Raw genomic sequence first — 27,482 nt, forward strand, 5'->3', positions numbered from 1 at the left:
CATAGTTCCTTTTCTACTTAAACCATTAAAATAAAATTAGCTTTCCCTCCCACTTCAACTCAGGATACATCATACCTGTTCTTGTTAAAGAACTACTTTTAACTGCAGTTGTATTTCTTTGAGGAGTTCCTTCTAAAAGATTATGCAAGCTAGGAAAACTTCCAGTAAGATAGCTGAGCAGACTCTCTTTTCTTGGACTTTCTCTGACTGCTGTTCCAGAACGGCCAACATGCACTGGGGAATCTGTAGCTGTATCTCCACTAGTGTAGCTTAAGGAATGATACGGATGTATACCCTTGTAGACAAAACAAAAAACAATGAATTTATGTGTAAACTGCAAAACAGAAATAAATGCTATTTGGCCTGAATACAAGACTGGAACACCGTAATTCCAAAATTTCATTTCTAGAAATTTCAGACAAGTTGTATTTTAATTTTGACAGACCATATGTCATATAGGTATTGTATACAAAGGTGTTATAATATCAAATTCTCAAATATTAATAATTTTGTGTGCAACACAACAATAGTTGTGTAACAACAGTTTAAAAAAAGCAAAGTATGAAATGGAATTGCAGGTGTGTTGAATTCCACTAAAGCAAGTTCACAGAAGGAACAGTACGTACTACTGAACATAAACATAAACTTTGTGTGTATTTGTTCTTAGTCTAAAAAAAGGTACCAGGAAAATAATCAGTACAAGGTATCAAGCTGCCTAACATGCAAAAGACAGCAAATAGCTTTAAAAATAACCACAGATTCTTTCTATTCAATAAAGCAGAGATAAAAATAAGATCTTGCACTTTTCTGAACAGTTTGGGGAATTAAAAAAAATACACCAATTTAAAAACAAGTTATCAGATGGCTCTTTGTCAATTTTAGAGCTGGTATAATGAGTTAAAATTTCATTCCTCCTCCCCACCACTACAATAAAGCTAGAAAAGTTAATGCACATCCTTAAATGATGCACATGTATTCTTTTTAAATCTGGTTCTGAAGTGAACTGGTAAGAAAATCAATAAAGCACAGATACAGAATACACGTGAACTGATCAAGTATCACTCTTCCTTAGGTTAAGGAACATAGACTGGCACAGCAGCCCATGCATTATAGTTACTTTTTTAGACAAGTATTTATTCATCTGAGTCAACAGAATTAGTACTAAACAGAGCAGCTACAAAACGCTTTCCCCTCATGCATGCTGCTATAAACTTACCTTTATTTTCAGAACAGAATCACTGTGGGTATGAGTCTTGGATAATTTCCTCATGATCTCAGCACCAGTTACAGGCCCAGAAGAGCCACCAGCAGGTGGAGGGCGATTTGCTGTTCCTTCTAAGAGCATTGTATGTTCACTGACTGTAGCTGAATCAAGCAAACAATTGTTCTCATTAGTATATATATGCGAAGCAAGATTATCTATTATTAGATACATTTAATTATAAACAGTCATGAACTTTCAGGTTCTGGCACACACCTACACACGTCTGGGTAGCGAACTCAAGGGATCTTAAGACAAATACAGCCTCAAACTTAGCCTACTGGCATTCATTTAATAATACAAATTTCTTTTTTTCCTAATGTCACACAGCTGTTGCTCTGTGCTACAGATCTAAAGGGAAATTACTGTACTCTCAAGTGAGCTCAGCTGTACAGGCAAATGCTGCCTGTAGCTACCTCCAATTAATCTCCCTAAAAGCCTTCATGGAGATCAGTACCCACTACAGGACAGGCATTAATTTATTCTCACATTGAACCTAGTCAAATCCCACAGCTGAAAAAATTAGGTTGGTATGCTTTCTACGAAAATACTCGGGTTATGTCCCTTCTTTTTGTAAATGTGAGAATGAAATTCTGGTTCATGAGCACTAAGGTGCTTCTGTTACTTCCATTTCAACACAGTAGAGTCTATACTATTATTTGGGGGGGAGGGGGAATGCAGAAGGTACTGTTCTCCTAYGAACAACTAATGCACCAGTTGTAGTAGTCTAATTCTCCATACAGAAACAAATCACTTCTTTTTTTTTTTTTTTTGCCACCTCTGGCACAGATGATTGTATTTGAGATGTTTCTATTTACATGAATTCCATCTCTAAATCTACACAAGAAGGTAAAATTATCAGTCCACATAATTCTTGGTGAATAGAAGAACAAGCACAGAAAATAAAACAATTCACTGATTCTAATAGTTTGTCTCCGTCCAACCAAAAGCAGATATTTTAGAGGAAATGGCATGAATTTCCATACTGTACGATTACAAAGAGGTTTCGCACACAAACATCTTTGTTGTTGCTATCTTTAAGTTGATGATTGCTGTTTGGCTTTTAGCCAGTTATACTCTTTTCTTGTTTTTTTTTTTTTTTAATTTATTATTTTTCCTCAATACTACGTAACTCTCATTTGAGAAAAGAAAAACATAAGCACTGTATTTTTGAGTGCAAAAACATTGTAAATAGATGCTACAAACACAAAATAATTGAATCAATGCAAGTCAGTAATATTCCAACAATGTACATTTATTCTTGTCTTTCCTTTCTACACCTCTCATATAAGGTGTCTAYATAAAGACAAATGGGACTGCTCAATCAGTAACTTATGTCCAATTGGCAACRTGCATTTTGGCAAAGGAACTTTGTGCAGAACATGTAATTTATCACAGATGAATGCAATACAGGAAAGCTAAGATTTATGAAAATACGYCTTCATAGAGAAGGACAAACAAGAAGGTAGCTTTGAAGCTATTCAAATTCTTGGGAGAGTTCATAAAATTGCATGTTGCAGTTCTAAACCAAGATCAGAAGCAATTCAACAAAATTCTAAAYGAAAGGAAGCAAATCATTAAGTTGAAGTATTTTATGCTGTAAATAACAAAACATGTGAAGCAAAAGATCRGGTCTCCTGTTTTTTGTGTTTCCCAACCTAACAAGTGACAATTGTAATTATACTATTAAAATAATACTATTATCAACAGCTTCAAAATAAAAATGATTCTAAAGAAGCAGCATTTGTTTAAATAGCTTTAATATTAGATATTCAAGCATTAAAATTAAAGAAGATACAAATGTTCTGAGAGGAGCTRCTTGCCCCTGTAAACCTCTCTAGGAACAGAAGCACACAAAAATACCTGCATCAAATTCAAACTCTGCTCCGTCAGCGCTTGTATCACTCTGCAGGCCCCCTCCACTGTCTAATCCATCCTCGGGCTCGTGGCAGGTGTTTGCCGGCAGCTTCACTGGCTGAGCCGGYCTGTGTAAGCTGACTCCTTTGAAGGCTGGAGTCACCACAATGAACTTCATCCATTGCCTTGCTAGGGCAACTAGACCTTTCTTTAAGGTTACCAAGGCAGGAAGGCCATCACTCTTATTAAACAAAAAACAAAACAMAACAAAAAAGTATAATACAGCAGCATTTTAAACTAAACTATTTCTGCAATTCCTTTGTCCAGATACAGACTTGAACCCTTCCTCCCTTCACATGTTTCTGCTCAAGATGCTTATGATGGATATGTGGATACTCACGGGCAACATACAATTATCCATTCAGATACAAAAAGCCAAGACAAAAATTACTACTTAATTGAACAYAGAACACAGTTTTTCTTTTAAACTAGTAAGCTTTCTACATCTGAATAATTCTAAAAGCCATGAACAGCAGCTCTGAGGAAAATCTGAAATAATTTAATTAGTGTCTGCACTTCAATTGATAATTGAGATTCATTCAATATTAAGACTACTTCACTGGTATCTTTAAGGAAAATTTTAAATGTCAATAGCCTTCTTACGAGATTTCAATAGATACTTTTTCACTTTATGATTTCTCATATATTTATTAATAAAACAGCTCAGTAAAAATCATGCACATAAACAGGCCACAACACCAAAACAGCAGATCTTAAAAAACAAGCAAACAAAACCCACATAACAAAACAAAACACCACGCAGCCAAGAAGAGACAAATCRTATCTACTTAGCAACTTCAGGATAGATAAGTTGGGGGTTGGGAGAGRGGTTCCTTTTTGTTAGCTTTCCTTAAACAGTCACTTAATTTGAAGCATTAGAATTGGTATATTTGAAGCTAAAATGCTGTATTATTTCCATTTTTAGAGGGTAACTCACCATAGTGGCATCCTCAATAATGGAGTAATTTGCTTGATGAAGGTAATGATGCAGTATATTACACAGCAAACAGGAAGGATTTTCTTGTAAGAAACGAGCCACTTTGGTAAGTCTGTTGTACTTGCTTCTCAGAGGAAAGTGCACACTTTTATTCTAGAACAAAATATAACATTTTTTCATACAGGAAGACACCTGCAAATAACACCCCTGCATGAAGTACAAGATTTCAGCTAAGATATTACAAACTGTTAACCTCCTGCACAACTTGAAACAACAATTTCCAACATGGACACGGTATGCTAGCACTGCAACTTTAAGAAGTGATATCTGAAAAATTATTTTTGATACTGAAATAATAACTGAAATAATAGAGAAGGTTGGATTCAAATCATGGACTCTGCAAAGTTGTTTCTAGACTAACACGCATACATGCAAAGCTAGCTGAGATTTTCAAGTATGTTTTCTAGTTCTAGTAAGAACAAAATAAAAGCATTTGCATAAATTTTCTAATTTGATTTAGTACTTGAAAAGGAAGGGGGCAGCACTAAAAAAACTTCTGCAAAGGAATATTTTGAGTATAGCATAAAACTATGACTAGCACTAAGCTAGTCAGTCTTAAGACACGAGATAGGGTCTCGGCTTTCACAGTATAGGGTCTCACCTCTCAAAATCTTCCCACTAGATGGTGCTAATTAAATGAACAGCAGGAAACTGCCTACACACAAGCAGGATCCTTAGCACATCAAAGTAAAACCTGATTTATCATGCAAGRCCTACCATTCCTGTTTTTCAGTTAAAAAGTTTCTATTTTGCTCTTCTCACTAAAATGTTTTACCCTTATTTTGTTTGCTCTCCCTCACCATAACAAGAGGGTCTGATGAGCTCAAAGACACTGCATGGGCATAGAAATTGGTATTTTCTTTTCCAGAAGATACTGAATACTTCACAATTCAACACACCTACATTTTTCATACAGTATGCCAGATGCTACAGTCACATTTCTCCTCCTTACTTCCATTTTCAGAAAATGCAATTTCCAGTTATTGTAACAGGAGATGCACTGATTTAAGAAGAACAAGACTTCCTTACTAGTAACAGCCAGAACTTTTTCCGGTTGAAATTAAGGTTCTCAACAAAAAGTATAGGTAGTGAATTCTTCTGAACTATTCTGGAAGCGAAGTGTCAAAAGAGGTGCTAATTTTGTCACTGAAAATATCCAGATGCCAAAATGAATATTTATTACATATTACACTATTCTGATTTGCCTAATCACTTTATCAAGGTCTTTTACCTCTAATGCTTCTGTCATAATACAACCCATAACAGCACAGATTCGCAGAGTTCCTTCAGTGTCTAGTTTATTTAATGAGGATTTCACTTGATCAATRGGAACAAGCCAAGCACCAACTGCAGGAGTTGCAGTACTCAGGAGATTCAGCTGCCTGTTGAGAAAACCACCAAGAATTAGTTATTCACAATCAACAGCAGCAATTAGCAAGATTTTCTAATACTATTGGGAATTATTTCAAACAAGTGCAATACAACAGAACAATATTACAAAGTAACAAATACAGATTTATTGCCCACAAAATGAAAATTTGAAAAATATGCAACAGGTTTTGTTTTATGCACTCATACATACATACTTTCATCCATTCCTGCTACCACTCTTCCTTCCTCTTCCTATTTATATTCCCTGCCCATATCATAAACTTGGAAATTCTTAAAATTGATTGAATCCTGCTTCAACTGTTACACAATAAATCATTGAGAACTTCTGCTACAAGAAAAGGCAAAAATATTAGAAAAATCATGAAGAACACTTTCTAATGTATAGCTATGTACTGAGCTTAAACTACTGACACACAGGAACATTTGGTTTGTTCCATTATAAGAACTATATAATGAGTTTATTCTATACAAATACATACACAGTTTCATCACAGTTCACTTGAAGCTTCAGAGATGCTTAATATCTACTATAGAGTATTTACCACTWTAAGTCTTCAAGCATTCACATACACATGCACACAAAATACAAAAAAAATGTCCTGAACTTTACAGTGCAACAGCAATAAACCATGGTCCCCAGGTTGAGAACCAAAGTACTGGGTGATTCACTTCTCTCTCCTAATCAAAAAACAATATTCCCCTCATTTTTCCTTCATACATCTCATTCACACTGAAAGTTTTCTTTTTTTTCTTTTTTAAATCTCAACTAACTAAAAATTTTCTGGCAACATTTCTACATAAATGATGACGGTTACAAATTTAAGTAACCAACTTACTTTGATATATATAGGTTCCAAAATTTTCGTTTCCATAGAAGCTTCAACAAACGTTAACGTCACATTCAGAATCTAACAATACGACCGTATTTTACCAAGGTAGAATTATTTTATTTCTTGTAAATTAGATTAAGTTATACCTTGAAAATATATGGGCTGGCGAGCGCACATTGGTAGGAGCTGCAAAACTAAACCAAATTTCTTTGATTGTTAGCTTCATGCTGCAAGAGTCTGGGGGAGGAGGCATCAAGGGTAAATCCTTTTTCAGATCATCAGATTCAACTCCTTCATCCTTTGAAAAGGAAACCCAGAAAGCAGAAAGTGAAATTGTTTTCAAAAGTAGTCAAAAGGCACTAGCACAATAGCCTACTGTGTATCACCCGCAATAAATAGCTTTATATGCTTTTAGGTAAACAAAAATAAATCAATACTGTCCACAAACTCTTCTGAGACAGTATCAAGAGATCCTGATGAAAGCTGSAAGTTTAGTGTGCAAACAGTTTTAATCCAGTTGGCATAAGAATAAATCCATTAAATTGTTCATTTTATACTATGAATTAATTACTATTTTTAAAAAAGCACCAATTAAATTAATGTAGTATGTACATACCTGCTCATCTGAAACTGAATTTCCATTAATATCTGAAGAGGGACTTATTCTATCACAAGGAAGGTTATCATCAGACACATCAGTATTATAACCACTACCAGTTGGAGAATCTGAAGAGTTATTTGATGCAAGCAATCCACCTCTCTCTGTAGCACTTGATTTACCCATGACTCCAAATGCATTATACAATACTGCCCCAGCTTGTCTTCCTCCTATAAAAGCACACACACTGAGAGTGTAAATCTTTACTGTGCACAAACTTCCATCAGTTCTTATGCCTCACAGAAAAGATACATATAGAGAAAAATACATATGGTTTTGGTTAAACAAGATGCAATTGCACATAGCAGTTTAACAGATAGTTATCGAGCTTTTTTTATTTTGTTTCAAGCAAAGAAAGAACATCCAAAAGGCATAAAGACTGTTTTTAAACACTGTTCCCTGCAAAGAAGAGCTTGGATGACAGAAAATAGATATACACTTTTTTTCTTTAAGAAGTTAGCTTTCCTCCCCAAAATAATGCTCTGGCCCTCTATGCAAACACTTACTGCAGATATGATTGTAAGGTCAGGATTTAAGTGAACTGTGAAAGCACCAATTTCTACCTTCACTTCAGATTCTAAAACTGTAAAAAGTACTTTATATAGAATTATTTTAAACACTATCATAAGTGGTATTGATTGCTATAACAATTCCATTATGAGAAAATCCATGCTTTGATCTGATTTATTATTATTTAGACATGTACTATTTAGTATCAGCAACTTTTACTTAAATAATTGGCAAACTAAAAGACCTAATATCACATTTGTTTTCAATTTCATGAAATAAAATAATATAAAGCCTACATAGTCTTACCTTTTATTGTTAAATTTTCAATTCCACACTCAAACATTATCCAACCCCACTTCTCTTGACTAGGACCAATTCGAGTTACATCTGGAACAGCTTGTTGATCTGTTTCATCCACAAAAGAAAACTCATCTAACTCTTCCAAAGTAAAGAGAACTTTTGATTTCCCAAAAGGAATAGCTGTTATTGCACAAGTTCCAATATCTGTGAAAACAAACATATTCACCACTTTGTTATAACAATAAAAAAAAGTTTACATCTACAAATCATCCTTTGAAGTTTACAGTGTTTTGAGAGCATCGCCCCTTCAACATTCCTCCAACACCGGGGTTGGGGGAGGAGGAGAGGGAAGCACAAGCAAGGGCAGAGAGAAAGCACTGCTTATACATTTAAGAGTTTTCTTCCCAGTGTGTTTACACGAAAGCAATAGTAATGGGAAACAGGAAGGGTAATTTTTAAGTTTGGAAAAGCAAGGACCAAGTAACATAAAGCCAAAGCTTCAACATACTGCTAATCCTAACCCACTTGCCATCTTCATCTTTTTGTGACATGTGTCTAAACAAGCTCTTCAGGTTTTTATCTGAAACTGGCTACTGATCTGAGATCACTTTACCAAAAGCCCATTCCTAATAAATACTGTCTTTAATTTGTCACTGATAAATTTTGGATGATATTGACATTGCTCTTGGATAACACATTTTATTAGATATCCATTTGGTGATATTTAAAAATTAAGTTCTAATTTTAATTCAAAGTCTACTTCTTAGTTGGAAGTGTATCTACGTCTATGTTGGGAGGATGTAAAGCATTAAGTCTCACTAAGAAAATACAGACTCAAACAATTTTTAATTCATTATGATCTTCGGTGTTAAAGAGCCAAGAGAGGGCTATGCATCCTTGACTTCTTTGATGTTAGGATGTAGCTCACACATAGATCCTTTCTTCTAGTGACATTTCTGGAGGAATATTTTCACATAATGATACAGCTACTCCCTACTACCTCATACACAGAGTTAAATGCCAAATATCTGGGGAAAACAACCACACTAAGTCAATTTACCCTTCCATATAAACCTCACTCTCTGTCCCCAACTGATAACAGTAGTCATTGTCAAAGTATACATGAAATGTTAATTTCTTTAGAGAGATATTTCTCAAGCATTTTAAACAGAAGATGAGTTTTTTTCAGTTAGAACTCAAAAATTACCTAGCCTTTTTGAGTGTCTGCAGCCTACCTAATAGTACACTGCTGCAAAGAGATCATTCATTACTAAATAAAAATGAAGTTAAACATTTTGGTGGTTTTATTTTTTCCCAATATTATTTACTCACTCAYCTCTGCACATGTTTTAGTTGTTGCTTGGCTTTTAGTTATTCTTGTTTAACAGAGCACATTATGTCCTAAAGATTTCTGTTCTTTATAGGACAAAGTAAAACATGGCACTGACACAGATCACATCAAAAGTGAATCAGATTTAACTTAACAAACAATATAAAGAAGTCAGTATATTCAAGGCTCCTTATCAGGATGTAACATAACAAAAATCATCTCTGCTTATGGYCATTTTAAGCTTTTCCAGGACCAGAAGTTATAGCAACTGAATTTAATCTATAATCTCTTGAAGGAATTTCTGTATCACAAGCAAGAATGCATATAGATCACATGCATCTTATTTTCAGTTTTAAAAATACTATAATTAAAAACCTACAGCTTGTCATACTGGTGTTCCCAGTGCAACAGATACATTGTATCTATCTTGAAATTGTTAGACAATAAGAAAGTAAATAAGCGTAATTCATTCCCTGCATAAGGTGACAAATAATGGTAGTTGTGTATTGTTCAAGGAAGAAGGTGAGCTGGGAAGAAGGAAGCCTGGTCTAAAATTTTATCAATATGTATCAATTCTTACGATCTGCCATCTACCACACATACTGTTCAGGAACTAGTCTCAGTAATTTTCACTCTGTCTACATGTGAAGTGTACAGACTAGTAAAATAATAGAAAATAACTCAGAGTAACTATCCTGACCTTTTTCAGAGTATCTGTAAAATCTTCAGGTTCAAGAGACTTAAAATTAAAAAAAAAACAAAAGAAAAGCAAGAAAAGCAAGCTTACCTGTCGTGTCAAGGCCTCTAAGTTGTCCATGAACTCGATGGATGTTCAACTTTGCAGCAATTTCTTTTCCTTTTTCTGCTCCAGCATTGGATCTCAGTGAGCCAGAAGACTGAGGCTGCATTTTACTGGCTTGGATGTAACGATCAAAGGTAACAGAATTCCTCCCAGTTTCTGCATTGTTTGAWGTCTCCTCAACTATACCCCTTTGAAGAGAAAGGAAAAAATAATCAAGCAAATCATAGATAGATGTGATTTGATTTTTTTTGTTGATGTTTAAAATTTTAAGTAATGTTGGCACACCAATATTAGGAATTCCTTGAAAGYTCAGAAGACAAATATACTTCAGTTAAAAAAAACAATACTGAAAAATTTAATTCTATGTTGCATGACAGGTAAGAGTTAAAACTGAAGTTCCAAAATTATTTAGAAAGGGTTCTTCCACCTCACAGAACCTGCAGTTCTAATTAGATATTAGGTGTTAATTTAACAAACCACTGAAGGTACATTAACTCAGTCATGAAATTTTTTCAAGTTTTTGCATCTGAACTTCAAAACCATGGGTCAAAAGCTGGTATTACTGCAGCTACACCGGAGTACTGCCTTTTGACTAACATCACAAAAGAGTCAAAAATAATTACATGTGTTATTCTTACCTATTCATACGAACTTGTGTAGCAATTCTATCAAAACACAAAGCCACTAATGAAACATGAGTCACAGTTTTGCCAGAAGCAACCCCTGGGGATTCGTCAACAGATGCTTGCAATAAACACAGGTTCACCTATACGCAAAATTCACCAAAAGAGTTAAGAAATTTAGAAAAAAGTATGACATTAAACATGCATCACTATTTTCTGATACAATCTTGTYGTAGCTTCTGATTAAAATTAATGTCTTTTTAAAGATAAAACAATCCCACTAAGAAGATGCAAAAACATCATTTCAAGACACCTGCAGTCAGAAATCTTTATAGTTGTTACTGCTTAACTTGCATTGCTATTACAATATTGAGCAGCTCATATAAATTCTATTCTGTTTAAAACTTGAGCTATTTATCACAAATAAATAGCTTCACTTAAGCTTTTCAGAAATGGACAAAGACACCAATTAAGTGTCGTTTTTGAAACACACATTAATAATAAGCTAAACAAAAAGTTGTTACCTTTGGTATAGAGACATTGGCCTGAAGACCTTTAATTGTCACATTATCTTGCTTAACTGAAAGATTGGTCTGTGCTGGCCCCTGGTTTGTTGTTCCTGTAGTAGTAGTGTCTATTTTTGTTCCTCTAATATCCTGTTTGGAAGACAACTTGGAGGGAAAAAAAAGAATGTTATCACTTAATAGTTCATTCTCATTTAGACTCAGAGCTGCTCAACTAAGGAAAAACAAGATGGCTTATTAGCACTAAAGTAATGGGAGATTCTGACTTCATTTAAAGCACAATATCATGATTTTTAGAATCAGGACTGTAGCACCTACAGATAGGTTAAGCTTAGGCTAATCTCCAATTAGCTTTCAAGTGATCAGATTTCAGCTTAAAAGTTTGTGTTGGAATTTGAGTTCCACRTAGAAGTTACATGGAACTCATTATGAAATAAATAATATTCTTTACACTATGAAGTCTGAGATAACAAATCCAATAGCATAAACATAGGCATTAACTTGGATAGAAAGAATTCCTAATTCTGTAGAACTACTATACAACATTTTCAGACAAACTTATTTTAAGGTATCAGGTGAACTGCAAAGAAAAACACATACGCTTTTATAGCTTAGCTTCCTCGGCCTCACAGTGACCACCTCCCTCACTACTGTAAAATAATAAACTATATATTGCTAATATGAATTAATATGTAAGAATATCAGTTGTACTAATTTCTAAGAACAGAACATGATCTCAAGTTAATTATTGCCACTAGTAACAGTGAAAATACTTCAGTTTGCTTCAGTTTGACCCTAAAAGTAACAGAAATTTCTGATCACTGAACATCAGTAAGTAATAGTTCGTTATAAAAATGTGCACACATTAAGCATAAGATAAAATAAAGATGTATTCCAAAATTAATATATGCAGTTATCTACTCCATATCAAACAATTAAATTAAAACTACTTCTATATAAAATAAACTGTTTTTTCAAAACTTAATGCATTTTTCTTGTTCACTTACTTACATTTTCTGAGAAGGTTGTTTTGCTGTTCTGTACTGCATCTYGAAGAACTTTGCAATGCAGATCATCCACAATTGCTGCTGGGTGTCGAGAACTAGCACAATGCACCATTGCTTCTATGTATCTGTGAAAGGAAAAAAGCCCCCAAAGACTATTTAAAYGTCCAGTTTCACGTGATACACCAAAACTATTTATTTAACATTATAAAGAAATAAATTAAGCAGTGACAGAGAGAAAGCATACTTCCGTGATAAGCAAAACAGTCTTCTAGCTTTTTTCCAATAAATACAGAAATATATTCACTGGGTACAAGGCACTGCTGTTTCATTAGTCATGTGTCATTCAGTCCTTTAACCTACACCTTTGCTAACCTTTGAACTCAACAGCTTTTATTTTAGGCAATTTTTAGCATAATCATTTAACAGAACACTATTTAAAGGGAAAATTAGTTACCTGTCTAGTGCCTCTGCTACCAGAGGAGTCAGAACTACATCTACAGCACCCTTTACTTCAACAATTGCTGTTGTCCTAGTCTGGGAGACTGGGTGATCCAATGTCCATTCTTCTGTTATCGTTTCATCATCTGTATTTTCTGCAGACTTCTTTTCCAAAGGAGTGTAAGGCGTACTAAACAAGTCAAATACATATTAATAATCTAGATTTGTAAAAGAAATATGAAATCATATCACTAAACCCTCGTATCTTGCATCTTACAATAATCTTATACTTAACAGAATTTCATCAATAMTTTCATCAAGCAATCTTGGACAGCAGATCCAGACTAAATCAACACACATCCATTTCAAGGGAGRAATCTACAGGCATTCAGGAAAGCCAGCTATTTCAAGTGATAAACAAGTAAAGCATGCTTAMTAAATTGATTTACACCTACAGCTACACACACAACAAAGTGTTCCTCATCATTAACAGTGTATAACCACATTTTCCACTTGCTAAAATTCTTTTGCAGTATTCCTGGTATGACTTCAATTCTTAATAGGTTGGAGCCTGAGATTTTACTGCATAGTTCAGAAAGCACAAAAATTCAACATTTCCATGATGTACTCTTTCTGACCAAAACCAAACATTTTGAAACAAAATCCTTTATGTTGTTCTAAAATAGATCAGTACTGAAAATACTGCCGACAAATCAGATTTGGGAAAGGTTAACAAGACCCAAAATATTTAACAWGAGTATCAAGAAAACCCTACTCCTTTATGCTTTAAAATGACATGCTAATAATGTTATGCAGTKTTTAACTTACGTAGATGTTGATCCCGTAAGCTGCATGCCTCTGTCCAGTAATGAATTAGCTGTGAGMCCCTGTTTAACAATCTAATAAAAAAGTACAAAGAAATCGATTACATTTCTTCTATATATGACAAAAATACCCAAGGAATCTTCAAGTGAAGATTCTTCTTACAGTTTTTTCCCAAAGACACCTCTTGTTTTTCTTTTTCACTCATACATAGATTCWCCAATCCAGTATACAGAAACTGCTTGGTTTCATTTTTTTTAACTGGCTTGAGAGACCAGAGATTTGCATAGATATATAGTGACTATTTTTTTTAAAATAGTCTTCAAATAATAGTCTACAAAATGCTTAAATGAACATATAGTTTTTGGTGCTAATGGATGACAAGATTTACTTCCAGAGATTAGGTACCAATTTCTATTGAATCATTTGCATTATTTTTCATACACTTCATTTCAGCTCCTTCCTTATATACATATGCTTGTATCACATAAGTCACAGAAAAGAATTATATAATTCATTTACTTTGAAGTAAAGCATTTACAGTCTATCATATACTTTATCAATATCAAACGTACTGCTACCAAAGTTGTGTGTAATATATATTTTAACCAAAATTCATGCAAATAACCTTCAACTRCATGTCATTCAACAGGTAGCATTTCTAAGTACAATAATCAGAATTCAGAGCTCATATCCTATCCATAGAATTCTAACTTGGTCTCTTCTTTTCCACAACCTCCCAGCCACACAGTCAAAGAYAGGAAGTCTGAAATCCAAGGTATTTCTTTACTAAAGACAGAAAGCTTCAAGTTTCTCATGATTTAATTTATAYATGTGTATTTAACAATTTTAGCTTGTTTTAAATTCTTATTCCTTTCTCTACTGCTCCTTCTCCTCTATCTTCCATACCTTAAAAGTTGGGATAGAAAGCTGCTCAAAAGATGATGAACTTTCTTCACTCGTTGGTGTGTCAAGGTCTAAAGGACGATGTAATGAGGATTTTGAAGTTCTTTTATTAGTTGGATGCTTTACTGACCAGTTGATCACCTGGAACTGCGTAAGATAGTTTTGGTAACATGCCATTACAGGCTGCTGGGAAGTTATTTGCTCAGTTTCTACAGTCTTCTCAGATTCCACAATATACATGGGGTCATCCTCTCCTCCCAGAGCYGAAACAAATGATGCCTGTGAAGGATGAGTCTTAATTGGTAAAACTTTAACATCTTGACCAATTTCTCCATGGGCTGTACTTGTTAAAGGCCCTTCTATACTGTGGTAAATAGATCCCCTACTGTATTCAATTTTCTGAGCTTGTTTTTTTCTCTTCCTCCTCCCTGGATAAGTTCCTGGACCTTCATCACTACTTATGGGTTCAAACTCTTCCGCTGCAGAAAAGTAAGCTTCACTATCAGCCATTGACATACTGGAATCCATTGAACGATACTGGTGAAATGAGTTTGAATCTGCAGATGGAGTATATGGAAAAGAACCAAAGCTCCTCCTCTGCTTCGGAGAATCCAAGACATTCTCATCGCTGCGAGACACATCGCTGCTGAACTGCACGCCAACCGGAACAGGCTGCTTGTCTCCATAGAAGGCGGCAGTAAGRCTCTTGGTGCTCCCAAGCCGGGTGGAGCAGACAGATGCTTGCCGTTTCAGTGGAGACCTCAGGGGAGATTGACCAGCTAGTTGGTTGCTAGGAGATGCAGGGCTACCCTCTGCACCCTCACCTGCAGCACTGGAATCACAGATTAAAAGTCTTTGATTATTAAATTATTAGTGCTTTTTCTTTTTACATTATAGGAGCTGTCAAGCATTTAAGCTACTCCATGACTTTCCATTAGCATAGCAATTATTTTTGTAACACTGGTTGCACATTGAATTCTGCTACTCATTAGTCCACTTGTCTACGTGGATGCGAAGCACAGATGAACTGTAATGGCAAGTACTACTGTCATACACGCTGGATTTTTTTTAATCTAGATTAGGAAATCAATCCCTATTAGCAATCTAAATTTGCATTCAAACTAGGAAATGAATTTCAGCAATGACTTTAAAAATAATCAGTATTGTATAAATTGTTAAATTTAAGGTTTATTCTTGCACAACATGTTCAAGACTCCAACTACACTTCTATTCTCCACAGAGAATACTAACCTTCCACGACTATCTTCTCTTTTTGCACCAGGAAAGTACTCCTTTTGTCCCAAGTGATCCTCAGTAGCAGAAGATGGGCTTTCCTTCTCACCTGCAAGCAAAGGAAGTGCTGCACTAGAACTGCTYGTTTCCTCTGAAGATGATGAGGAGCTATGGGAACGTAATGGCACTTGTAGGCTCAGATGTTGTGCCTTTCTTTCTATTTCTATACCCATAGATCTACAATCCCAATCTTTTCGTTTCACACCATTTGTTTTACCTAGATTCAGAAAAAGAAAAGAAAAAATTAGTATTTGATAATACAATTGCAATGGTCTCTTCCCTGATCACTGAAATAAAAATCCTTATTGAGCAATAGCCCTACATTCTAAATGCACACATACTAGCACGCCATACTAATAAAAGTGAATAAGTTTATAGCAACAATACATCAAATTCTCTTGGCTGACTGCTTTCTAGATAAGTAAAACAGCTGTACATCTGTACATCAAAAAAATTWATTTTACTCCAAAAAGGTTTCAGTATGTGAAGGTTTGCCTTCTTCTACCAAGTACCATGCCACTATCTGCTCTCAGAAGTTCACAAGGGCCCAGAACCTCTTGTAACAAGAGCAYAACTGCTCATTAACCACAAACAATCAGAAAAAAAAAATCTAAAATTACTCAGGATCTCTTAAACTGAAAAAAAGAAATGCTTAAGAAATTTGTGGGCAAATTGAATAAAACTGCATTTCCATGTGCATTCTCACCATCTAAGATTTTAGGAATCTCCTTAGTAATTATCCATTCTCCTGGCTGCAGTAAAGACTGCCCATAAAACATATCAGATTCTGCACTTGTACTTGAGAAAGCAGAGCTGCTTGAAGGTGTTAGTTCCTCTAGCTTGAAGAAGTCTAGTCCTGTTACTGTGCCACCAAAGAATCGACAACCACCGAGGCAGCCACACTTGTTCTTGCTTCTCTTATTCTTCAAATTATCGTCAGGCCACAAAAACCACAATCTACAAACAGGCAGAAAAACAGAAGACAGAATAAAAAGATGACCACATCAGACTTGAGCACATTTAAAGTCGGTGAAAACAAGATTAAAAGATATTCCCCTCTTAGACAGGGGCTCATATTCATTTCATGCTGAGTGAAATAAGCAAGATTTGTATCTRAAATGTAGATATCAGACATAACACGAAGAGTTAGCTTCATAAAGTAGTAAGTCATAAACTGTAGGCAGTACTCAGGCAGCCATGCTCTGGCACCAGTCATGTTCACCTGCCACAATACATGTTAATAACAACACACCCATCACTCCAGCACAGATGGTAATACTGTACATATACTTCACATTCATACTAGTTGCTCATTTCAGAGGTAGTTGTTCTTTGGGGGACAAGCAACCACAGTTTGTCCAAAGCTGCTCATCAGATTGCTCAGGACTCTTTAAGGCTCATTTTCGGGTCATCCCACAAACAAAGAACAAGTTTGATTCCCTCCCGCAGTGGCCCTAACCAGAAGACCACTGTGCATCGAGGGGTGCACAATGCAGCACAGCACAGGCCTGCACATATGCATAGCGCCCTGCGTATGCGCAGGCCTGTGCTGTGCTGCATTACGCTGCATGGAGAGCGTGGCCTCCAGGCCTGTGCTGCGCCTGTAACTCGGCAGGACAAACTTAGCTGGCTAATTATAACGACACAACCTGTACGCAGCTCCCACATGGCGCCTGCAATTACACTACCTGCATATCTTTGTCTTCATCTAAAATTGCAACAAGTTCTTAGGCGAACGATCTTTTTGTTTGACAGGAGAAATGATGAATATGATTGTTTTAAGAATGAGCTCAAAAGCCCAAGTTGTCAGGTAACCTTTCCCCTGACAAGATCTACATGGTTTGCTGTGCCTTGACTGGAGGCCCATTCAGTGCTACAGATCTCAAGGTTCCCAGTGCTTGAAGAGATACTAAATTATCTATCATCCTCTTTTTCCTTACAGTATTAGGTCCAATAAATGGTGTTCTAAGCAATACTTAACAGATTCTGAATGCTTTTGTTCTGGGATCATAATGAACCAACACATTCTGGTGCAAAACAGAACCTTAAAATTTGGAGAACTGGAATGAGGGAAGCAAAATTAAGTTTCATCAAAAAGAAAATCACAGTTTTGTATAGTCCAAGCACATTTTATCTAACAACCTCATAACTGAGCAGTCAGCATACTTAAAAACAAACAAACAAAAAAAMCCCCAAACCTGTAGTCCATGCAAGCAAAAAATACAAAGTTACACCTCCGGATGAATATATGAACTTAGACAAAAAAAAGCAGACCATTGAAATACATCTCCTCCAACAGTGCCTCTTACCTCTTAGTTCGGTTATCGTGTGTTTCTAAGAAATGTCTCTGTACTTCATGTTTAGAAGGATGATCTGCAGCTAAAGCAATATCTGCAGTGATGAGTCCCAAGTTGACAGATCCAGCTTCCAACCAATACGCCCTCCTCAATATTGGCTGAAGACCAGTTCGGCAATTGTTCACTTGCTCAACATACTGTCTCAGTTGAAAATCTTGGATAGCAGCACTTATCCCTTCTCCAACAGACTGGTTATGGAGATTGCAGTTCGCAATGCGTATAGCACCCATCTAAAAATGCGATGAAAAAAAGCAAAAACACAACCTCTGAATAGTTGCAAGTTGCAATAGAACAAAGAAAGAGTAGTCTTAAACTAATGAATAGCCCACCTAACACATTCCAGAAAGATCTCTGTACCCTACTGTCTCTAAAAAGACAAAGGACTAGTTTTGTATGGATGCAGAAAAAGAGGTAAGCTAAAAATTAGTTCAAGCCAACTTCTAAATAACAAGATCTCTAATTAGGAGTCTCCTTTTGTAAAAAGATCACAAGAAAATTCTCAGATTTGGACAGACGATGCAACGAACTTTTAAAAATTTAAAATATTGCTAAGTTCTTAATTTAATCTAGAAAACAGTAAGTCKCAAACTTCTGACATCATAGATAGCATTGTATGTCCTCAGAARACAAGAACATTGATTATATACTTTGAATATGAAGCTGTATTAACTTGTAGAATACATATATTTATCTCAATACAATTAATAAACACCTCATGAAGGTATTTATGAGCAGTGTTAAACAGTGCAAAACTCAAAATGCAAAAAAATTCCAAGTTCTGAATTTTAACTCTGATCCATTAAAGTAGTCTTTAAATGATCATACTCCATTTTTTGCACTGACTTAACTCTAGTAGTTCTGCTGAACCAAACGGCACACAGAGCCTATCCCATGAAAAGAACAGTACTGGCAGGAGCCAGCCCTCTCCAAAGAGAAATCAGAAAATTCCTCGCTTTAGCCCTTCTCTTCACTGTGGAAGCTGGTTACTGCAAAAGTAACCCACATGTCCATGCTGTGTCAATCCTCCCTGAAACTTGTACATAACAATAAAAGATGACACAGCCCAGTCATGCATACTCAGACTTCAAGCTTCACAGAATCTGAAGAAGTTAGAACAAGTTTCCTGAACTCCACAGGTCCTCTCTAAGAAGTCACAGYGAGATACCTGAAAATTTTAAGTTGAGTTTTCAAGCTTTTTACAAGGAAAGGAAGGGAAATTGAATCTGTTTTAGCATTAAAACTAGTTTTAATACTAAAACTAGTTTTAGTATTAAATTACTACTTTTCATCTCTGTCACAGGTTTTTATGGAGCACTGGATACATAAGTTTTTTTCCCCCCTCCAAACAAAATATTCTGGGAGGATAATGTAGCTAAAGAGTAGTTCAAATTTTTAAACTGCCTTTGAAAATATTGCTGTTTATATTCATGCTTGCAAATTTTGTAATACTGGATTCCAAAGACTTTGGAGATTCAAACATTKTTTGCTACCACAAGGTATCATGTCATTCAAACTGCATAAAATTAATTACTGCTCTCCTTCAATTAGATTCTTGCTCATAATGTGAAACTGTCCCCAAAACCTTACCCTTTAAAGCTACCTTTCAAAATTCACTTTAACAATAGATAGCACATCTACCACACAGTTACATCAGCATAATGGTTTTCTCCTTTCTTGTTATCATAACTATATTCCTTCTTAACTTTTGGTTTGCTGTAAGTTATTCTAGCTCTCTAGTATAACAGAAGAAAATATCAGCTCTTCTCCATTCATYCTTTTTTGAATAGAGGCAACACTGCACCATTACTACCAGTCAGGTAAYGGCACAAACACTCCTATATCTGTCAGAGATACCTATTAATGCAAACACACAATCCTTCTCAATCATTTCCACCTTATGAACTATTAACTTATAGCACACATTTCAATCAGTCCCCAGATTCGTACAGTAGCATTTATACTTCCTAATTTATTATTATTATTATTATATGAATCCTACAGCTCACTCTTACTTTGGCTGGTATCTTTACCATTTTTCAAGATCATCAACACCATTATTCAACAGATCCCAGACTGCTCGTCTCCTGGCCCAGTCCRACCCTTTCAACACCAATCTAGTAACACTCAACGTTTAAAAAATTCTGCTTCATCTATTGCATGTAAGGAAGCAACAGATTAACATTAACGTTGTATACAAAAATATAAAGAAGTCTATTGATAAAAAGTATTTTAATTGCTGTAAGTCACACACTTTTACCTTGATATTGGTGGCACAGCCATGTTCTACCACATACAGATCTGCTCCATCCACGGCTAAGCGTGTCATAGTATACTTTAAGTCATCAGATGTAGGGCATGGTCCAGGGACACAGTTCATCTAAAAGAAGATTTAAACATACATTAGGAGATTAATTTAATTTGTTCTTATCCTTTTGTTTATCTTCTGTTTAATAGAGGGTTGCCACTAGAGCAATAGTTGCTAATTCTACACTAACAGCACAGATATGAGAGATGAGGTGTTTATTTGGATTTTACTGCTGACATTAATTTTCTCTAGTTCATGTTCATATTTTGCTGGCAACATCAGTAGATTCTCTTGGCTCTCYTGGCTTCCACCAGCAAAAGGCAAATCAAGTCCCCTAAGAGARTATCACAAAAGCTGGAACCTATAGATTAAAAGAAGGAGCAATTGAASAGATGAGATTCAAGACTCATACTTAACACATGGCAAATCTCCTTAGTCTTCAAGTGACTACCCACATGGACTCCAAGAGACCAACACCAAAGTAGAATCCACAAAGACAAACAAACAGTTATCTGCTTGCTCAGGACACAGCAGCACAATTTCACGTTTACAAAAAAAAAAAAAAAAAGCCCACTAGAGCTGTTAGCTCAAGTTTCTCATCAAAGCACTATTTCATCACCAGAGGACAGCGGATGAAAAAGTACTATTAAAATGTGCCAGGAGTGCGAGGGGGAAGTATACTCTTTGACTATTAACGGAGGGATAGACAATAGGCCAAAAGCCATAGAAATATTATACAGTTGGGCAGCATTCCAGAACAACAACAACAACAAACAAGCAAAAAYCAGGGCTTGAAGAAAGTAAGACAGCAAGCCAGCACCTACATTGTTAGATGGGCACTGCAGAAGTTCCAGCCCATTGGCAYTGAAGGGGTAAGAAACTAGATATAACTCTTATGGATACTGTGTGCCAAAATAATCCATACAGCTTAAAAACATTTTTTGCACCAGAAAAAAAAAATCCACAGAAAAGTCCATTTTCTAAAAGCATAATTAGCTATAATTTATTGAAGGGGACATTCAACCTGTTTATATACTCCATAATTCTTGATTATTTTAAGACTGAAGTCAAACTGTATTAAAAATATAAGTGTGTAATGAGAAATCAAGACTGATAAAAGGATTACCTTAGAGTCACAAAAYCGACGATCAATTCCATGTTGGCATATTATTACAGATTTTGGCCTTTCCAGTTCAAACTCACGGCACACCACATGAAATACAAAGCTCTGTCCCCACTCCAGAAGACACGCAAGCTGTAAGCAAATAACAACAGGTTGTCTAACAGCAAGTACTCAAAATAAACTTCCAGTATTTGACAGATTACTGAAAGAACATCACTAGAAGTTGGCAGATAAGGAGGGGTAAAAACAAACAAAAAAATGCCACCATAACATACTGGTTGCACTAGCTTTGCTTACACACAACCTACTTCCTGTTACTCAGGATTGTATTCTGTGTGCTTGCGTGTGTATGTGTGTATGTCGTGAYAAGCAAGTTCCTGTAATTTATCATAGGCAGCATTGTGACATCAAAAAAATTTCTAAATCATTTCTTAACCTAAGGAAACAGCTTTGCTCTTACAGTCAACTGAGCAGATAGTTATTAACATACTGCTCACCTTATTTTACCTCAAAAAAAATGAAATACCCCTATGAGTTTTCATAATTTAAATGCCATACTTCCTTGTATATGTATAACCCAAGTTACATTTAGAAAGCATAAGAGGAAACTTGCTAAATGCAACAGTGTTGAATGTGGCTGGACCTAATAATTAGCCTATTGTTGACTAAAATCTTTATAGAGTTAGCTTCTTCATAAAGGAAATGAATCACGACTGTCTCTATTATGAGAGGGAAATGGATTTTCTTTGGCTGCCTGAAGGAAAGTGCACTTAAAATCAGCAGTAATTTAACCATAATTTAATATAACTATGACTGCTTTGCACAAAATCTCCTTCTCCTTAGTGGTATACCTTCACAAATTCCTGCAATACATTGCCCTATGAAAGGGGAAAAAGACCATGGCCCTGAAACAGCAAATTCAAGCTTCATAGCAGTGCTGACTACTAAAAAAAAGAAAAAAAAGAAAAAAAGAAAAAAAGAAAAAAGAAAAAAAGAAAAAAAGAAAAAAAGAAAAAAAGAAAAAAGAAAAAAAGAAAAAAAGAAAAAAAGAAAAAAAAATCCCACACGATGTATACAACTGAAAATGGTTTTGTAGGGCAAGAAAACCCTTAAATTGCATCAAAAATTTAAAAAATGTTTTCTAAGCTTAGAGTATTTTGAATTAGCTAGATTTAATCTTGAAGTTTAAAGCAGTGGAATAAGTACTACAGATTGTCTGAAATCTGTATACATAGCACAAAAATGCTATCTGAAGTCTATTTTTTAAATTCACTGAGATTGCCTAAATTTCATCTAAAAAATTATGCCTTATTTTCATTTTATTTGCTGCAGAAGTCTTAGACTGAAAGTAGCTTTCAATCCTAGAAAATACTGCCAGTTTTTGGAGAATGAGGGGGGTGTAAGAATGTCTTAGAAAAAAAAAATCAAAGGGTAACCACTAAATAGAATTAATCTATTTTTCTCCTGTTTCAGAACACAGTGACAAAGCACAAAGCAATCTTTTCTAAAGATCTGGCAGGCCACACCAGTAATAAACCAAAGTGGTTTCCCTATTGTATACTTGGAGCCATTATTGTGTTTAGAAAACAAATGCAACATAAATGGCAAAGCTAAAGGAAGCAGTGCTGAGACTGACCTTAGAAATTCCGATGGTGTGAAATTCCAATGGTCCAAACTGTGTTCAGGTAGGATCTCCCAAGCATCAGCATTTACAAGGGGAGAAGGATTACTGAGCTACTAACTACTCTCCAAGTCCTGAAGCCTGCCTGTTCTAGATTCCCTCAAATTATCATCTTATTCGTCACCTACTTTAAAACACCGCTTTGTCCACAGCTTTCTGTGGAAAGCCAGAACTTCATTGGCATATGGCTAAATTCTTGCCATATGCTCTACTTGATACCTCTGTAGTTGGCAGCATCCTTTCAAGTAAGTGCCTGTACATCATTGAGAAACTTAAATCTGCGTGGTAACAAATTGTCTTTCAGCCTGTGTGATCAAAACTAGGTATTTCATTTGTCCTTCTAAGAAATTTATCAAGTAGATGTAATGAACCTCCATCTCTAAAATTCATCATCATGAGTAATACTAACCTCAGAGCAAGTCACAGACAACTTGACCCATCTCACATTTAAACCTTTTGAATAGGATTTCAATCCTCGTCTTCCCAATGCCGGCTAACTTATGGCCGTAGAGTCCAAAACCACCTCATCTACTTACAGAGAAGTATTATTTACTCTGCAATTAAACCACCTGAAGTGCATGTAGCTACTGTGGTTACCCTTCTAATCAGTACGTAAGTATATTAACACACAAAGATGCAACAAACACGCTTTTTGCATATAGTGACAGGAGGATCTGCTACTGACCTGCTCATGCTCTTTAACCATCAGCCTTTCAAATTCTCATACAACATTAGACACCCTGTCCTATCTAGATTCAAGATGAATGTCAGATTAATCCTATTCGGCATTTCCTATCCATTTATAGAAATGGCTAGACTTCCAATGGTTAGATTTTCAAACTATAAGCTTGATATTACTTACGGTACAGATACACCTAATTCAGTTGATACCACACATTTTCTAAAATCATTGCTACGCCAGCTTTACAGGAAAGAAGAAAGGTAGTATTTTGTATTGAACAGTTTCTAGAAGGTACCTGCGGTGCTGTAACTTTGGCCATAAGACTTCCAGCCTGCACATCAATCAGCCATGCATATTCTAAAGTGTCACTTCCAAGAGGCAGGCCTTCTGCTGAAAACATTGCGTGAGCGCGCAGCTGCAAGCCTGACAGGCTGATGTGGCCCTCTCTAAGAACTTCATCCACTGCAGGCCGCTGTTAAGGATAAACAAGTTAAGATGACTGTTCATAAAAACGTATCAACAGAAAGTGCAAAATCTGTTGTCAGAGAAGATTTGTATCCATTTTTCTTCACCTTTTAAATTCTGCTATCTTCCATACAGTTAGACAGTCCCAAGAGTTCTCAGCATTACAAGTGCAACAATATATGCACAAATCTTATAGGGGAAGTTTATCTAACCCAAGCCAAAAAAAAGGTTTAATCAAGTAGGTTAGCAACCATCATCAGCTACCTTCTCTTGGTTATCTACAAATAGTGACATCATAGATAATTATCTGTAAAATGTTACTACAATAAAATATATTTTAAAAACTACAAAAGCATGTTTAATGMTGGAACAGATCAACAACATAAAGGCCCGGACTTGTGAAGGTTTGCTACTATTACAAAGCTTGCACATTATAAAAATAAATAAATAAACCAGAGACTATCCTCTAGATTGCACTTTCCAATAACGTATCTCTTGGCTATCTAACGCAAAGCTACTTGCTTACAGATATGAACATTTGGATGTAAAACTTTTCAGATTACTATAATTGCACCAGCCAGGGAAAAAGCTGAAAAGATACACTACAGGTTCATGACTACAGGARAAGAAAGGTTTAAAGCTAGTAAGTGTAAAAAAACAAAAACCAAAATAAAAAAAGAACACACAATTTTTTCTTTCATTCAGTTTCTCAGTATGGTATCTTGCCCAGATTCTGTTCTCCGCTGTCAGCAAACCCTTTGGAGCCGTTTCTTGAAAAAGAAACACACCTTACTCTTTTCTTTATTGCTAACACTTAGAAGCTATGCAAAAAATAGCAACAAAATTGGAATTAGGAGCACCAAGCAACAACGCTTGCTAGATCTGCACACGGAGGAACAACTCCTGTTCCCTGTGCATTGGTACTGAGAACTTTACACTTGAGGTTCAACTGTGAAGTATCAAGCAGCATTTTAAAGATACAAAACAGGAATAAAGGGTAAAAATAACATTTTTGTATCAAAGTATGAATGTTTTGCAATATTAAATGGTAAGAATGACATTCACAGTGGAACACTAGGTATTATTAACACACACAAGTTTTCTTGGCAATATTTTATAAACACGATACCCCGCATATTTATCTTCTTAACCTATATATGTATATATACATAAAAATATATATACGTGTGTGTGTTAGAAGAACAAAAAGAAGTCATGTAGTAATTCACACAAATACTCTATTACCATTGTATTTTACACAGCCAGTCACTTACACATTCCAGACTGTAAATATAATGTTAGGAAAGATAAAGACCCATCTCTGCTTATGCTTAATTTCTGGCTTTCCTCAAAATAACAAGTGCATCTCCCAAGAACAGCAAGAGAGGCAGGGAAATGAAGGCAGCTCTCGCCTCAACAAGGAGAGAGGGAGCAGGAGCTCGTAAGGGAACACGTCGCACAGAAGAAGCTGCAGAGCGTGCTGACGGCTAAACACTCCAACTTGAGGCAGGAGCAGGAAAAAACAGAAAGAAACAGGCTGCGGGCCGAGATCTATCGCAGCTGACATCCACTAGCTGGAACTAATTCTGCTTTTACTAATTTTTGTTCTGAAAAGAGGTAGAATGTTTTGCYCTTTTTATTCAACGCTCCCCCTGCTTTCAGGGAATCTGAGACAGAATAATAGGAATACAACCTAAGTTTATATATACAGATAGGTATAGATAAATACACCATGTGTAGTCTATAACATTACAGATACATACATGCACACATACATTTATATTGTATACAAATTAATAAGAATATCATGAAAAAACTCCATGATAAAAGTCTCACGGCTTTGAAATTACATCTTTAAAAATAAAGCCCCCAAAAACAAGGTTATGCCTTCAACCTCATTTCTACTTCCTTCTATATACATGCTACAACACAGTAATTAACTTATAGGCTTGAACAACCCTTAAGTGCCTTATACACAGAACATGATATTCTTAAATAAGCAGCCATTCAAAAGCGTGAAGCCCTCATAGGATAAACAGAAAATACAAAAAGCCTTCCAGCAGACATGGATATCCAAATGGTAAATTCTTAACAAGTAATTTTTCACTACATAATGATCTATATGTTCAAACCATAATTCTCATTGACTTACATTGCACCTGCTGACAACCTCATCCAAATGAAAAACAAGCCCTACACAACAAACATATACCCAACTCCTGACAAAAGCTTAGAAATAAACTGAATTGCGTCTGCCAACATGCTACTGTTTCATCCATTTCTGTCAACTCTCTCAAAGAATGGTTCTATTATTCCTAGAAAGATTATTCACTTGCAATTCCTGTYACTTCATATCATCAATTTTTTAAGATTATTACTACAGATAACTGCAGAGTTGCAACCAAAATAAATGTGTTTAAGTTCCGCATTGTAATCAGGGATTTATTATTTACCAACTAGAGGCTAATAAGGTAATATCTCAAAAATGTGAGGGCTAACATTCAACCTCCAAGGATATCATTTAACTTTTTGCCATCAAGTTTATTATTTCTTCCCTTTCATTTATAGTCTCTTTTAGCCAGTCTGTAACCAGTTGTTATATTTAAAGTATTTTTGTGCCTACGGGACTGGGTCCAAATTTGGAAGTTTAAACAAGCATTGATCAACTCTCCTTTCATTACCTTGCTCACAAAAAGGAATGAAATAGATACGCATCTTCATCTATATACAATAGTCCAGCTCAAAAGACTAGGAAGTGCATGAACTGACACAGAATTTACATTCTATGTCATTGACAGCAACATAATCCGAATACAGGGACTGAAAATAATCTGAAAGACACAGACTGAGTATTGTAATACTCTTAATATAACCAGTGTGTGCTTAAGCAAAATAACAGCTCCGACTGCTTACGAGTCATTCCTTGTGTCAACAAACTTCAGTCCAAAACTCTCACTGAGCTAATTCATCCATACATGCAATTTCTGTAAGCTTACTAATTAGAGCAAAGTAGTACACAGCTAGCTGACAAGCTACAAATAACAGTACCCATCTTTGTCTCATTAGTTATTTCCAAAGTATGGCTCATGACTCCCAGCTATCCCCACTCTCCAAGAAGTGAGGAAGATCACTGGCAGTAACAGTATCAACTATAAGATACAGACCAAGCTGTGCAATTTATGCCAATAAAAGTCACATAAACTGTGCAAAAAGATGCAGTTGTTTTATTTACTAGCCTGTGTAGCTATAAAAAATATAC

At 35.6% G+C, this 27,482-nt stretch overlaps 1 protein-coding gene across 8 annotated transcripts in view; it reads right to left on the reverse strand.

Annotated features, from left to right (window-relative positions):
• Positions 1 to 27,482, reverse strand: part of BLTP1 (bridge-like lipid transfer protein family member 1) — a 121,122-nt gene that overhangs the window by 53,716 nt on the left and 39,924 nt on the right. For all 8 annotated transcript variants that reach the window (XM_085323888.1, XM_085323893.1, XM_085323889.1 and 5 more), the window contains exons 22-42: positions 24,054 to 24,230; positions 21,399 to 21,527; positions 20,225 to 20,344; positions 17,920 to 18,197; positions 16,317 to 16,567; positions 15,569 to 15,827; positions 14,321 to 15,149; positions 13,418 to 13,488; positions 12,606 to 12,779; positions 12,156 to 12,276; positions 11,145 to 11,291; positions 10,636 to 10,763; positions 9,983 to 10,185; positions 7,872 to 8,069; positions 7,014 to 7,225; positions 6,544 to 6,695; positions 5,407 to 5,557; positions 4,116 to 4,268; positions 3,125 to 3,359; positions 1,217 to 1,365; positions 76 to 295 (exon numbers count right to left, since the gene is read on the reverse strand). In XM_085323888.1, coding sequence (XP_085180014.1) covers positions 76 to 295; positions 1,217 to 1,365; positions 3,125 to 3,359; positions 4,116 to 4,268; positions 5,407 to 5,557; positions 6,544 to 6,695; positions 7,014 to 7,225; positions 7,872 to 8,069; positions 9,983 to 10,185; positions 10,636 to 10,763; positions 11,145 to 11,291; positions 12,156 to 12,276; positions 12,606 to 12,779; positions 13,418 to 13,488; positions 14,321 to 15,149; positions 15,569 to 15,827; positions 16,317 to 16,567; positions 17,920 to 18,197; positions 20,225 to 20,344; positions 21,399 to 21,527; positions 24,054 to 24,230 — 4,357 coding nt within the window. The remainder of the gene's footprint in view (positions 1 to 75; positions 296 to 1,216; positions 1,366 to 3,124; positions 3,360 to 4,115; positions 4,269 to 5,406; positions 5,558 to 6,543; positions 6,696 to 7,013; positions 7,226 to 7,871; positions 8,070 to 9,982; positions 10,186 to 10,635; positions 10,764 to 11,144; positions 11,292 to 12,155; positions 12,277 to 12,605; positions 12,780 to 13,417; positions 13,489 to 14,320; positions 15,150 to 15,568; positions 15,828 to 16,316; positions 16,568 to 17,919; positions 18,198 to 20,224; positions 20,345 to 21,398; positions 21,528 to 24,053; positions 24,231 to 27,482) is intronic.

The sequence above is a fragment of the Rhea americana genome, unplaced genomic scaffold, assembly GCF_003343005.1.
Source record: "Rhea americana isolate MKP2758 unplaced genomic scaffold, rheAme1 scaffold_89, whole genome shotgun sequence".
Lineage (NCBI taxonomy): Eukaryota > Metazoa > Chordata > Aves > Rheiformes > Rheidae > Rhea > Rhea americana.